Source organism: Diprion similis, chromosome 1, assembly GCF_021155765.1.
Source record: "Diprion similis isolate iyDipSimi1 chromosome 1, iyDipSimi1.1, whole genome shotgun sequence".
Classification (NCBI taxonomy): Eukaryota; Metazoa; Arthropoda; class Insecta; order Hymenoptera; family Diprionidae; genus Diprion; species Diprion similis.
Genome location: NC_060105.1, coordinates 102,321 through 114,942, shown reverse-complemented (window position 1 = coordinate 114,942; position 12,622 = coordinate 102,321). Strand labels below are relative to the sequence as shown.

At 39.3% G+C, this 12,622-nt stretch overlaps 1 protein-coding gene across 4 annotated transcripts in view; it reads left to right on the top strand.

Moving 5' to 3' along the window:
• The first annotated feature begins 2,976 nt into the window (after window positions 1-2,976).
• The window catches only part of LOC124410039 (ankyrin-3-like), a 45,298-nt gene continuing 35,652 nt past the window's right edge, over window positions 2,977-12,622 (top strand). For 3 of the 4 annotated variants that reach the window (XR_006929564.1, XM_046888154.1, XM_046888171.1), the window contains exons 1-9: window positions 2,977-3,133; window positions 3,290-3,342; window positions 6,144-6,245; window positions 7,379-7,511; window positions 7,698-7,861; window positions 7,980-8,135; window positions 9,455-9,583; window positions 11,386-11,583; window positions 11,912-12,208. Coding sequence is in view for 3 of the 4 variants with exons in the window: in XM_046888154.1 (XP_046744110.1) it covers window positions 3,292-3,342; window positions 6,144-6,245; window positions 7,379-7,511; window positions 7,698-7,861; window positions 7,980-8,135; window positions 9,455-9,583; window positions 11,386-11,583; window positions 11,912-12,208 (1,230 nt within the window). In the remaining variant the exon portion in view is untranslated. Of the gene's footprint in view, window positions 3,134-3,289; window positions 3,343-5,061; window positions 5,368-6,143; window positions 6,246-7,378; window positions 7,512-7,697; window positions 7,862-7,979; window positions 8,136-9,454; window positions 9,584-11,385; window positions 11,584-11,911; window positions 12,209-12,622 lie in introns of those variants that run through there. The other variant, XM_046888162.1, reaches the window with a different exon arrangement.

Below are 12,622 nucleotides of genomic sequence, written 5' to 3'. Positions count from 1 at the left end.
ACGCTGCGAGCAACGCATCGAAAGTTACAGCCGAAAAACTAAAAAATTTTATCGTCATTTCTTTGCTGTAGGTCCGACGCTCTTTTCCATGTGTTTTTTGAGTTCCTGGGTGTCGAATTACTCTAGAGATGGTCGTACGAATCGATTCCGAGAAGAGAAATATTCGTTTTTGAAAATGAGCAAAAAAGTAAGGCTTACCCCTTTGAATTTCTGGTGAACATTTCGACGATTCTGAAAAGTGCTGCGATTAATTCTTTGAGGCACTATCCCGACGTAATTTTGCGAGAGGAATCGATGGAGCGCAGTCTTAAGGTGCCGCTGATGTGACTTGAAAATATCAAATCGTGACGTCATAAATACGTGCAGCGCCTCTGCACGTTGAACGGTGAACTAAGGACGCTGATTCCATTGGCTTGTTCTGTTAGATCGAACCAATGATGTCAGTTACAGATCGGAACATACTTCTTGTGGACCATAAACGGGCTGTTGTCACATGAAAAACGCGTATACGAATCGAGCTATGTTTACAAAGAAATATCTGATAGTATAAATTTTCCCGGATAACGTGTATGCTTTTGTCCGTGTGAATCTCCCTGGCGAGGGTGAAAGAAATTGTGGAACAGTGCAATCAGTGAATATTCAATATGCGGTAGCTCCGATCGGCCATGTTTGTTGTCGCGTGATTTTATTCACTTCATCATTCTTTATTATAAACATTATCAGCGATTTGCCTGAGCAGTGACTGAGATTCACACGTACACTATTATTCAAGCTACGATTTAAAATATTTTCGAGTAAGATTCATACTCTCGTTATCGCAGGATTCGTATAGGCGTTTTTACCCAATTTCCCCGCTTCTGACGTCACGAAATATATATATGACATGCCAGGTCAGCGGGGCCTTAATACGCTACGAGCAACGCGTTACAAGTTACATTCATGAAACGGAACATTTTCCTCATATTTTTCTGCTGTGGTTTTTTCTATGTCATCACACTGCTTCTGGGCCTCACGCTTGTGTTGTCGCGGACCTTGAATTTGCTGGGGTCTAATTAGTTCAGGAAGCGTCCCAAAATCGATCGTGAGGTTAAATATTCCTGACCTTTAAAAAAGTAAGGCCAATTTACTCTGATCTTTGGCAAAACTTTTGCTGATTGGAAAAATGTAGCGATCAATTCTTCGACACACATCATCCAAGTTTTCTTGCTAACGGATTGTACTGCGCAGTGAACTTACTGCGAACGATAGATTGACGGAAATGGCTGAAAAACAGTAAATTTGCACCAAATTGTTTTGGAGGTGGGGAAGGGAAATAATGAATTCATAACCAGAAAGTTTTGTTTCAGTACAGTTTCAGTATATTTATTACGCCTCAATCCCAGTACAAGTGTTCGCATGTCAGTGTATAATACATGTGTTCACCAATAACAAAGTCCATAACAAACAATAAAAAATGTTCGAACATTATACAATGAAGCCGACTATTATCTCAGGATGCAGGAGCACTATGCATGTTATCTTAAGCAACATACGAAAAGTAGTATGTGAGATAGCAATTGATGAAGTTTGCCATTATATACTAGGTTCAGCACTGTGTACAGGTGCAACGCACTACTGCAGGATACTATATGTATACCACTGTATTATCACATGAAACACAAATTAGAATAAATAAATAACTTTCCGTGTATTTTCTTTTTATTTTTTGAAAGGTTGGTCCGTCGCTATTATTATGTATTTTCTGCTCTGCTTATGGTCCGATCTGTCAAGAAAGAGTCATACAAAATCGATTTCGAGACAAAATATTCATCGTTCAAATTTGAATCGATGTTGAAAATTTTCACGATTTCACAAATGCTTGGATTTATTTTCTAACGCACTATGTCGACGTAATTTTGCGAGCGAAACCGATTGTACGCAATCGAATTTCACTCCGAGCAACGGGTCTTGAGATGCAACAGAAAAACGAAACATTTCCTTTACAATTAACATTACTGAATGGGGCTGAAGAATATATTGCCCTAAATGAATTATTTCACTGCATTATTAACCTGCGTACATGTGATGGTGTCATCAAATCTCGTCATCTTTACATACCGATCGTTTACCGATTTGAGTTGAGCGACACGCATGGTGCATCTTGACGATGAATTCATCTCGTTCATTTCCGGTTACGGAGAGCTCTATGAGGCTAGCAGTCCTCAAACATATTTAGCCCTCTCTAGACTTATTGGGCCCCGAACAATCAGGATGCCAAAAACGACATCTAGAACGTCGTAGGACGAATAGAATCATTTTCACATAATTCATCACGAACAAATTCGTTTCAAGCATGAACGTCATGGATCGGATAAACTATGAACACGCACATCGATGTGTTGTTTTTTTTATTACGTACAAGTTAATTCATATTCAATTCAATCGGGTAATAATTATTTTATTTCATATTGCGTGTATAAAGGTTTTCGCTTATGTTACTTAAATGTACACTGAAATCCAGTTTTCGCAACGCCTTATTGCGATAAAATGAATGTCGGACTTCGATGCTGGTTGCGTGTCAGCAGGCGATAAGGAGGGGAAAGAGCACGGAACGAGTCTCAAATGTGGTGTAATTTGTTTGCCTGACTGCCCGCAGTCAGGCGCTCACTTTTGTACAGCGCTGGTTGAAACTTACCATTGCAAATAAATTCAGGCGCATAAAGATTTGCGAGGTATTGAATACAAAACCTGTGAAATCCAGTAAATAGGTGTTCGCACTTACAGCAGCAGCAGCAGCAAATCACTGTTTGTTGGATGCACGATATTGTCCCTAATATTTATATATATTATACATTATATGTACAAAAAGAGTCACGAATAACTTTAAATCCGTTGCACCGTTAGCCGTATAATTTCCGTCAAAGAAAGAATCTGTTGTTCAGAAACATGGATCGTGTTTCGTCGTCATTTTGTCCGTCCGTTAAATCATCGTCGTGGCAATCATCAGAATTCGAGCGCAGAATAAGTTGACCGACGGTTCACAAGTCTATAAATAAGCAATGTTAGATGTGCAATCGCCTCTACCACGGCCGCACTGGCGTCGTCGCGACACGGAGCTCACGACTCGTATAAACTACTTCACGCTGTTGCTTAGGTAAGCGGTCGAATATTAAGAAAAATAAAAAATAATAAGTATTGATGTATAATGCAATACATGCTGTACATTCTTATGATATTATAGTAGTATTCAATTATTTGTAACACTGGCCAGGTGTAATCTGATTGTGAGTGCAGTTTAATTATTATTTAGAAATGACGAGAGAGCTGCACATGATTCCGCGCATCCCGATGAAGCTACAAGAGGTAAGATGATATTACGTAGTCACTGAGCTGCCAAAGTGATAGTAAACATACGCGTTGTATAAACATAAAAATATAAATTGCAAAGCCATACCCCGTATAAATTTCTGTTATTTTTATGAACGTGCACCGCTTCGTCAGAAAGGAGGCAACCAATAGCTAGTTCCTTGGATCCCTTCCAGCTAACCGAGTTGAGTGTCTATTCTCAGATAAGACTATATATTATACTTTAACGAGCTGTTGTACTTCTTGAAGTTATGCCGATGTCCCTATTCTTCGAAAACTAAATATTACGTACCGGACAATGATGTCGATAATTTGTCACATTTGACACACGGTTACTTTGACAAGAATAAAATATTTTTTATTTCCGACTCACTCGTAATTGCCACTTTATTGACCTGAAAATTGGGACAAAGGTATCATATAATTGCCTCATATTTTTATCATTTACGGGTAAATACGATTACGGTTCTTATTTCCCGCAAAGTTAGAATTCTCCGCTTTTGAACATGGGACCCACTTGTGAAGTCAATAAAGTCGCTACGTTACAGTTAAGTCGGGAATAAAGGTCTGCGTGTAACATGTTGGGAATAAAAGCCGATTATTCCCTCGGATGATTGCTGCCCCCGCTTCGATCATCCAGTAAACTCACCCCCGAGAATAATCTTCTACTTTATTCCCTTGTCACATGATGTACTACATTTTGCCACAATTGAAACTTCTGCGTAGAGTGATGCAGTTTGGATGAAACAGAAAGAAATTTATTCGCACTGATGAAAGTTTTATCTGATTCTACGCAATTTCGTAAGATAATGAGGGAAATACACTAAAGCTAAGTACAAAATGAAAAGCCAAAGCGTAACGGCACAAGTATTATGTCAATATTCCTCGGACTCCTTTGGCAATACAAATCGAGAATTATTATCATCACTTTGTTTATTACGATAATGATATTATCCACAATTATATTGTCACTGCTTACACCGATCAGTGCAAAGGTAATTCTAGGCTGAAAGTCAATCGTATAATATTTAATTTTCGGCAGCGTAATTGGAGTTGTGGTGAACTTGCCGATGAGTAAAGTTCTCTGGACCTGGTGTAATTAGTTATAGGGTGGGCACGAGACGAACTGCTACGGAAGAAGTGATCATCTCGAATACGATGATTAAAGCGAATCGTCTTGTTGGCTGGAAGACATACCTATAATTCAAGCGATAGTGACGAATTTCAACAACATCAGGGGGTATATAGGTATGTAACGGTATAAAGCTTATACCGGCACGGTGCGGCGCGGCGCGGCGCAGCGCGGCACGTACCTACCTTGTCTTTGCCAGCTGCGCAACTGTTATTGATCGCCAGAGTCAACGCATTTTAACGATGCCTTACGTATACGACGGGTTCCATATGTATACTTACAAAACGCACAAAAATAGATATATACTTCACATTGGTGCATCGCACTATGACGGGATTTTCGCCGACATTGCCGTCACTCTTAGTCGTTTTGCCGTAATTGTTGCATGTGCGTAACTGCATTCACTGTACGAATATTCTGTATTCTCGAACCTGCATCAAGAACCCCTGTAAAAAAGAACATGTATGCTTTGCGCGGTAACTGGCTAGTAGGTAACAGCCGCATTACGACTGGAATGCTTATACTGTATTCTGCAGGCTGTACGAGCCGGAGTGCAGTGCATTGACGCCAGTAAGGGATAAAATTTCGTTCGTGACACTGCAGCTTCCAACCATGTAGCTTCATTCAAAAGAACCCTGTACGTACGGTTATCATCCCCTAGGTTTGCGCTTAATCGTTGAGGGACGCGTCTGCGCTGTTCTTCGATCCGTCGAGGCGGGTGGACGGGCGGCCCCACCTATTCTCATCGAGTATATCACTTGCAGAGTGTATTGCGCTAGTACCGTAAAATTTCTCGGATAATAGTGTAGGAAGAGGAAAGGCGGGACATCCGTCGATCTGCGAGCAGACACACCGGAGCCGAGATCATGGTCACGGATAACACGAATCAGGTGATTCAGCGGTTCGGTACATTAATACTATAGGTGTACTTGATTTCTTACCGGGATGGGAATGGAGAATACCTACAAGGGTGTTGGCAGAATCGAATAGTCGTCGATCGTATCAAAATCAAATTCATCCTTAACTCTATTCTTTCTTTGTAAAACTGGTGCACCGCGCAATATGTGTAGGTATACATATGATGATTCGCAGAACTAAGCATGGCACGGCTGTAACAATATATTGAAATTTTCGATTCTGACACTCCCTCCATTGTATATCTACAGTCGCAAATATACCTACCTATGATATTATTATTCCTTTGGTAGTATAATTTTTGAATTCATTATCACACTTACTAATTGCTTTTTATTTACTCATCACCTTTAATTGTATTTCGGCACAGATCGGTTTTTTTTCTGCATATATTGCGAGTGAAAGCGATTGCTTTTCACAATTTCTCTACTACTCCCATTCCGCAACGCGAATACGTCCCTGGGGTAGCGCAATACGCCAGATGCGTGTGCAGTGTAATACATACTTTGTCGAGCTAGTTTGATCCAACCATGCAACAACGATTTCTTCCATGCATACGGGGCGATGCATGAGAAAACATGTCAGGTGTCAGTGACAGCATCAAACCCGATGGGTGTACCCTGCATGTACACATGATGCAGGCACGTACGGCGAGTCTTCTTCGAGGATATTTCTAAACAGTATAACTACCCATAGATCTGTACTGATTCTCTTAATAACAACTACACATAATCTTTGATATATCTTTCAGGCTGATGATACGACGGCGCTCCTGCGGGCAGCTCGATCTGGCAATCTGGAAAAAGTAGTCGAATATCTGGATGGAGATTTGGACATCAACACAGCTAATTCGGTAACATGCGCCGATTATCCGCTAACGTCCCTTCCCCCATCATCCATCGTTTTCCTATCGTTGTATAACGTATAGTAGTTAATATGTGCAGGATACAAACATCAAGGATAAGACTAATTACTCATAAGCTTAGAATTTTTAACTCCCAGAATGGATTTCGAATATACATATAATAGAGATTGATCGGACATTGTTCGTAGATAAAACATACCTTCCAGTGAAACGGTGAAGTTGTTTTTTCTTAACCCTGTGATTACTAAAGCTGAAATTAAGCTTTAACAGCTGGTTACAATTTATCTTCTCTTTGAAGCACATACATTTAAACCTCCTCTTTTGTACTGGAAGCGCATAGCGTGGTTGAACCTCAATCGCAATATTTTCTAAATTTTGTCAATAAGATGGACCTCACGTCGAGTGATAGCCACTGAAAGGTTATAGATTGGGATAAAATGCGGGATAGAATAAAATAGAATGTGATCAAGATGTATACAGTGTATCAAGTACCAAGTAGTTCAAGGGTACAAAGCTGACAATGCTAGTATACTAAAAGTGAATTGTGACGTTCAAATGCAGGCACGTCGGCTGTCACAAGTATGTGTAAATATTAAACAAGTTAAGAGAAGATGCGTAATGCGCTGTTGAGAATGTACGGGAAATACGGTGTAGGTCGACTTTAAGGAGAGAGACGTTATATAATGGGATTTACGGAGGGCCAACTTCCCGGGGACTTGATCTAAAAGCTGCATGTGTCTGGGATAACTGCGAAGTAGAACTTTTAGGTACCTATAATGGGTGTATAAGCATTCTGAGTACAGCTTGACGATTCTCGACATTTCGGGCTTTAATCAGCTGTCGGAAAAAGAAGTGGCGTACGTTGTGTATGGATAGAACGAAATTGACGCGCGTGCGGTAAAATGATATTGTGATGAACTGGTAAAGCCGGCCCTCGACGATAACCGTGAGGTCAAACTATAATATACATGCGTCAGGTAGCACAGGGCATATATAGGGCATTCCATATTTTTTTTAAAACCTGCCCTGTATAAATATACATACCTATATACCTGGTATGTATACCTATCAGTATGTAAAGTATGTACTATATACTATGGAAAATATTAATGGTTTCACAGAACGGATTGAATGCATTGCACTTGGCATCAAAGGATGGGCACGTGGAGATTGTGACAGAACTTCTGAAGCGTGGTGCTCGTGTCGATGCTGCAACAAAGAAAGGAAACACTGCTCTTCACATAGCTTCGTTAGGTAAAGTGATTCGTTACGTATATACGTACGATACTTGAATATTTTTCAATGCGACATCCAAGGAACGAGTCGTCTGAATACGGAGAGTGGTGACTCTCTCTACTCTGCGCTACATAGGTTATACTGTATGTTATTTATTGCCAGTCGGTTGTTATTACGTAATTTTTACTTGTCATATCGTTATAGCCGGTCAAGTGGAAATAGTGAATATCCTTCTACAGCACGGGTCGACCGTAAACATACAGTCTCAAAATGGCTTCACACCGCTTTACATGGCAGCCCAAGAAAACCACGATCAAGTTGTCAAGATACTACTTTGTAACGGGGCCAATCAAAGCTTAGCGACTGAGGTACGAGAATTTGATTGTATAAAGAAAAAAAATTTGATTATTATAGACAACGCATACCCATGTATGTTTGTATGTACTTAATTATAACAGATTAGTATATCACACTTATGTACAATAGGATGGATTCACACCACTTGCCGTGGCGATGCAGCAGGGTCACGATAAGGTTGTCAGCGTATTACTGGAGAACGATTCTAAGGGTAAAGTTCGACTACCCGCGCTTCATATAGCGGCTAAAAAGGATGATTGCAAGGCTGCAGATTTGTTATTACAGGTAAGTCATGGATGTTATATTACGAGGATCCAGGGAGATACTCTATGCGTGCCCTATTATAATATCATTGGCCTGCACAAGGGCGGGCCGCATCACCGAAACCTCATTCTCGTGGTATAAAATTTATACCGTTGACTAAAGGGATAAAAAAAAAGAAGAAGCAAGAAAGTGCAACAGCCCAATTGCCGAGGCATTTGGTCTGTTAACCATTGTCACCGCGACATGTTATTTGTTTTTGGGCAGTCGGGATTCACTCAACTGTTGCGATTATAGTCATTCCTAGCCAGGTGTAGGGCGTTGGTCAATAACACAGGCACATAAAAAACGTGTTTCTATGCCTGTGCATTTTCGTGCATGCTGAATCCAAATTCGGGATCAGGCTTGCTCCATTACTTCCATATTTTGTGTAGTCCTATCTGAAACATTCATTCGCTTGCGTCGCGTAGTGCAAAATTTTCCGATGCGCAAGCAGAGTGGAATACCCCACATATAACTCGAAGTATAATACATATATGTATATGTATATTGGGGTGTGCGACACAATTTTTTTTTTTGTGCTCCATCGATGGAAACGTATATTTGGATAAAAAAAAAATCCCTCAAAATTTTAGCTTGATATAAAAATATTTACTACCGACTCAATCGATATGTAGGTAGATTTTTTTTTATTCCATTATCGTAAAACATTACTTTCAATAGAAAAAAACAGTCCCTCAAAATTTTAGCTCGATATGAAAATATTCAGAATTGTCTCAATCGATATAGGTAAAGGTCGGTATTCCCGATCTGCTTATTATATTAACGAATATTATACACCTCTAGATGAGGCATTACGACAATGACTGGCAAAAGGTGGTAATATAAAAAATAAAGAGTGTGTGGGTTTGTAATTCAAATTTCGAACTATAATATATATGTGTGTGTGTGTGTGTGTACATACCACCGTACATATACATATAGCGTATATATATATATAACGCCGGATTCAGATTCAGCGTGTCTAACAATAAAAGCATATAACTGTGGTGGCTCAGTCCGCCGGAGACGACATTTTTTTTTTGGTGCCTGTATAATTGACAAAAAAGAAACTCTATGTAATAAATTCTTGGTAACTTTTCTGGATTCAGCAACATCAGTTTACTTTCTGCTCTCAATATTTTTTCTCATTTTTCAAGAAAACTCAACCCCACTTCTCTGTAATCACAGCTTCGCATATCTGTAACGGTACGAAATCAGCAAAGTATTTCACAGGGTCAACTAAATAATTAATTTTTGTTTACTCTAACTCAACATTAATGTATTCACATAAATACCCGCAGAACGATCACAAACCAGACGTCACTTCAAAGAGTGGGTTCACACCTTTGCACATTGCAGCGCATTACAGTAACGAAGAAATCGCAGGTCTATTAATAAAAAGAGGAGCAGATGTGAATTACTTAGCGAAGGTAATACAATTATACTTCTGAATATACTTGTAGACCTGTACTACATTATACACGTAGGGACAAATCTTTAGTAGCACATCTGTTACGGGAAATAATAATGAAATTATTCTCAGTAAGATATGTGTATGTAACAATGCACATGTAACATACACCTTATGATATTGAATACATATACCTGGTATAGTGGGTTAGGTTGTGATCATGGGTGAGCCATAGGTACTCTATGCGTACAAGCAGGTCGGATATACTAATTGTGCCACCCCCTCCGTTTTTGGGCGAAAAAATGTTCAACTTTGAAACGCTGTGACTATGCATCAATTGCAAGTAGAACGTTGATTCAAAAATCATTTTAAAGCTGAAAATCTTGGCGTCAAGCTTTATTCGCCAGATTTAGATTATACACATTATTTCTCGAGTAATCCTATCTTTAATTCACTCGTGTAGAATTTGTAAAGTGAAAATTCGAATTTGCGTACTCACATACAATGAATAGTTTTTTTTTAGGGTTTCAAAGTAACTAATTTATGGCTTAGATTTTTCCGTTCGAAATGCTTTTTTAAAAATTCTGTTTGCGTTTTTTTCCCATCAATTATCCAACGTTAAGGGAGAAAAAAAAATCATGTCCGAAAAACTTTGATCTTAAGTAACAAATGAAAAAATTCTCTTTGTCTCGAGTTTATCTTTGGTATTAAAGGATATAGGAAAAATTTAAAAGAGGATTTCACAGGGAAATCTGTATTCTTCAAGACGATAACACCGCAAAACATGATCGTCATTTTTACAGAATCTGTATTGCGGTAAAGTTTAAATTTCAATCACCGAATTCTAAGGTAAATTTTTGGAAAGTTGTCCGATGTATCAGTCACGTCGCGCCTAATTTTGTATTAAAGATTCAGAATGGCGCTGGAGTGTATGAGCGTGTAAAAATAAATGAGTGTGAGTGCCATTTAGATGTTCAATCTCCTTTATTTTAAATATCTAAACGATTATTTTTTCATTTGTTACATAGGATAAAAGTTTTTCGGACACGGTTTCTTCTGAAATTGAATAACCTCACGAAAAAATCGCAGACAAAATTGAAAAAAGCATTTCGAAGGGGAAAGTCCAAGCTACAAAATGGTTATTTTGAAAATCCGAAACAAAACAACTGTTCATCGCGTATCATCACGCAAAGTTGAAGATTCACTTTACAAATTTGACATTAGTGGTTGAAAGATAGAATTAGTAGAGTCAAAATGCGTATAGATTAAATCTAGAGAATGGAGCTTAATACATATAAGGACGTAGAGGCTTGTAGGTCGAAATAATGGTAGGTCGATGAAAATTGTACAGATTATTCTCACTTTTATTTTAAACACCGTTGTAATATTTGGAAACGATTGTCTGACCCATACCAAAGTTATTGTGTTTCTAATTTTTCGTGAGTTTACATTGATTCTTGTGGGAAACTGCCAGACCCAATATAAAATCACGAAATATGAAAAGTAAAGTAAGTCCGGTATCATTAGGTCGATCGCTTTCTTCACTCTACACACGTGATTAAAATCAAAGTAGAATCATGTAGTAATTTTCATTAGCCTGGCACGATTTGGGACTACACACCTGTAGATCCTTAAGGCTAAGATTTTAGGCTTTCAAATCTTCTTATCTTCAATGTTCAACTTGCAATTTATGCAAAGTTACAGCGTCTCAAAGTTGAACTTTTTTCGGCCAAAAACGCGTGGGTTCGTTTAATTTTTCCACGAGTGTATTATTAATATGCAACAACAAGTATACAACGTCAATGATGTATTTGTCTACAGCACAACATCAGTCCGCTTCACGTCGCTGCCAAATGGGGAAAGATCAATATGGTGAAATTATTGTTGGAAAACGCAGCTACGATAGACGCCAAGACACGAGATGGCTTGACGCCGTTACACTGTGCAGCAAGATCGGGGCACGATCAAGTCGTTGCAGTTCTTCTTGAAAATTCAGCACCGATCAGTGCACGAACCAAGGTGATTGGGACGCTCCGATACTGTGTTTGATTCAAGGATTGTACGCCTTTAACCAGCCTGCATTCCATTATACGAGTATTCGTATACCTATTAAAAATGGGATCTCCGCGTGAATTACTATGAAGACACGCGTTTTCACCTGACAATAATAAGAACCCAAGCAGGTCTGCCTGACAAATGCCTTTACCGTCTTGTTGAGGATTCAAAAAATTTTCCACTCGATACTTAATCGTTAATGTGGCGACCTAACATCAAACTCCCGCTCTTATAAGTATCACATGTGGATATAAGTTGTTGACGTTATACTATAGGTAATATGTATTACTAGAATGGTTTGGCGCCCCTACACATGGCTTCGCAAGGGGATCACGTGGACGCCGCGAGGGTCCTCCTGTATCACCGGGCACCGGTGGACGAGGTTACCATAGATTATTTGACGTCTTTGCACGTAGCGGCCCACTGTGGCCACGTGCGGGTCGCTAAGCTCCTCCTAGACCGCAGGGCTGATCCGAACGCTCGGGCTTTGAATGGGTTCACTCCCCTTCATATCGCCTGCAAGAAGAACCGTATAAAAGTGGTTGAGCTCCTCATCAAGCACGGGGCCTCCATCGAATCTACTACCGAGGTAAACAACTTCTAGTTATACTGTACTATACATATATACTGTAGTATATGTGCATCGATACCGCGTGAAAAGTAATTTCCGGGAGCATATTATACATACCTATTGCGATGCGCGTTAAACGAAATATTGCGGATGCTGCCGCCAAGGACCGGTGATTCAATGTTATACAACGGCGTCACTCATCCGAAGGCCTGTCTGCAAAATGAGGATAGTAAAGTACAAGTGAAATTTCTTTATCACGCATATTTGACAGAGGTATTAATGGGATAACGGTAATTATTTTCCCATTTGATATATTTGCATACATTTTTCCTTACCTCCAATTGGTCCTAAATCTGAAAATCTTCGATTTTTTAGGACACTCGTGACGAATTTGAACTCGAAAGTTTCAGAGTTCAGAATCGCGGATCCAAT